General features: G+C 54.6%; 1 protein-coding gene across 1 annotated transcript in view; it reads right to left on the bottom strand.

Moving 5' to 3' along the window:
* LOC103601992 (calmodulin-like) overlaps window positions 1–641 on the bottom strand; it is a 14,940-nt gene extending 14,299 nt beyond the window's left edge. The window contains exon 1 of the mRNA XM_008586396.1: window positions 486–641. Coding sequence (XP_008584618.1) covers window positions 486–488 — 3 coding nt within the window. The 5' untranslated portion in view covers window positions 489–641. The remainder of the gene's footprint in view (window positions 1–485) is intronic.
* Window positions 642–1,918: the final 1,277 nt, after the last annotated feature.

Here is a 1,918-nt window from a genome sequence, read left to right as displayed (position 1 = left end):
GCCCCGCGCGCGGCCTCCCGCCCCCTCGGCGCATGGCGGCCGCAGCGGACAAAGGCGCTTCCTGGCGCCCGCACTAACCGTCCGTTGGGTTTGAATCCGGCCTCCGGGTTGACCTTTAAAGACGCCCAACCGAAGACTCTCTGCGCTTCCTCTCCCCCCTCTTTCTACTTTCTCTCCTCCCCCATGTGCCGGCTGCCCCACACCGGCCGGATCCATCCTCCTCCGGCCGAACCCTTGAGGAGCTCCCGAGCCTCCGGGGCTATGCACCCGGCCCCCAACTCACTACAGAGAGCCCCCTCTGAGGAAAAAGGGGTAGGGGAGCACCTGCGACACAACCGTCGCGGCGCCCCCGCCTCTCGCGCCATCCGTCTGGCGAAGACCACTCCTTGAAGGTGTTAGGGAGGCGAGTTCCCTCTCTTTAAGTTAATTCGCTTCAGCCTCTTTCCCCCACAGGCCAAGCGCCGGCAGCTTAGCGACGCACTCACCATGCTGCAAGCGCTACCGGCTCCCGAGAAGCGACTACACAACCACTCGCTTCACTCGCTCCACTCGGACTAATTCTCCTCCTCCGCCCCCAGCGCCTCATAAACACCTCCCTCCGCCAGATCCCTCCGCCGCACTCAGATAACGGAACATCGCGAACGAGTCCCGGCCAACCCCCTTCCCTCGAACTCTTCTCGGGACCTCTTTATCCACAGTTATATGGTCGGCGAAGCAAGAGATAAAGGGAAGTGGCCGAACGGGTGAGGTAAGTGGATTTCATTCCCCAGCGAGCCGTTAAAATGCCAGTGGAGTGACGCCTGAGGGCGCTACTTTGCGGTGCGGCGCGGAGGAGCATCGTCGTGGAGACGTGTCCCGCGCTGTTCGTTGAGACGGCCTCTGATTGGCTGGTTCATACCTGCAATGCGTCACTCGGGCTCGCAGCCGCTGCCGGGACGCGGTGCGGCTTCTGCCGTTGCTGCACCGGCCGCGCTGTCTTGGCAACTGCGCCAGGCGGCAGAGTCGCTTCCCTGGCGCTTGGCTGGAGAACCTTCCTCCTCCACCCATCCTTCCCTGCCACACTCACGCAAACACTTTCCCGCCCCTTCTTGAGGGGTGGACGAAAACACCTTAAGCTGAAACGGAATGAAGCTGAAAGAGCCCAGCAGACATGCACCCTCTCTCAGCTTCTCAGCCTCGTGTTTCGGCCTCGTGGAGGCTACACGTGTGCCACTTCACTCCCTCACAAAACCCCGTTAATCTAGGTAAAGGCAAATGCAGTGCTCAGCTGACAAAGGGGTCTTCCATTTATACTTCACCCTCGCTTTCCTTGCCAGGGGTAATATACCAGAAAAAGAAAATACGTACACAAAACCCACACTCTCCGAGATTCTGTGGGATTACTCTCTCCAAATGGCTCCTTAATATCGTGGAGTAACAGGGTTCTGGCTTGGAGTCAGACCTGGGGATGAGGATTGGTTAGGTCACTCTTAGATGTATGACCTTGGATGAGTCATTTAATCTTTACCCTTGCTTGTAAAATGGAGGCAATAATACCTATCTTGAAAAAATATTGTAAGAATTAGAATTATGCAAAGATTAGAGTTAATGTGGAGTGTTAAATTAGCTGTCATGAGCTAGGCCCCCAACAATTGGTCGTTATAATATGTCTTGCCCTTCCTAAGGACTTTGCCCTTTTGGGTCTCTAACCTCTCAGATTTAAATGGATATTTTTTAAACCACATAAAAATTAGCTACTTGGACCCACCCAAAATAAGGGTGTGCATAACCTGGAATATTAAACAAGTGGATAGTGAACACCTAGTGTGTGAACTTGATTTGAACACGATGTAATTGTTACCATAGACGGGACTTATAAGGCAAGGAGGAGAGCACCTTAGCTCACCACAGTGTTTCCAAGAAGGGTTCCTAGAGAAGA

Source organism: Galeopterus variegatus, unplaced genomic scaffold (assembly GCF_000696425.1).
Source record: "Galeopterus variegatus unplaced genomic scaffold, G_variegatus-3.0.2 Scaffold3974, whole genome shotgun sequence".
Classification (NCBI taxonomy): Eukaryota; Metazoa; Chordata; class Mammalia; order Dermoptera; family Cynocephalidae; genus Galeopterus; species Galeopterus variegatus.
Note: the sequence above shows the minus strand (reverse complement) of the source record. Positions and strands in the feature narration are given on the sequence as shown.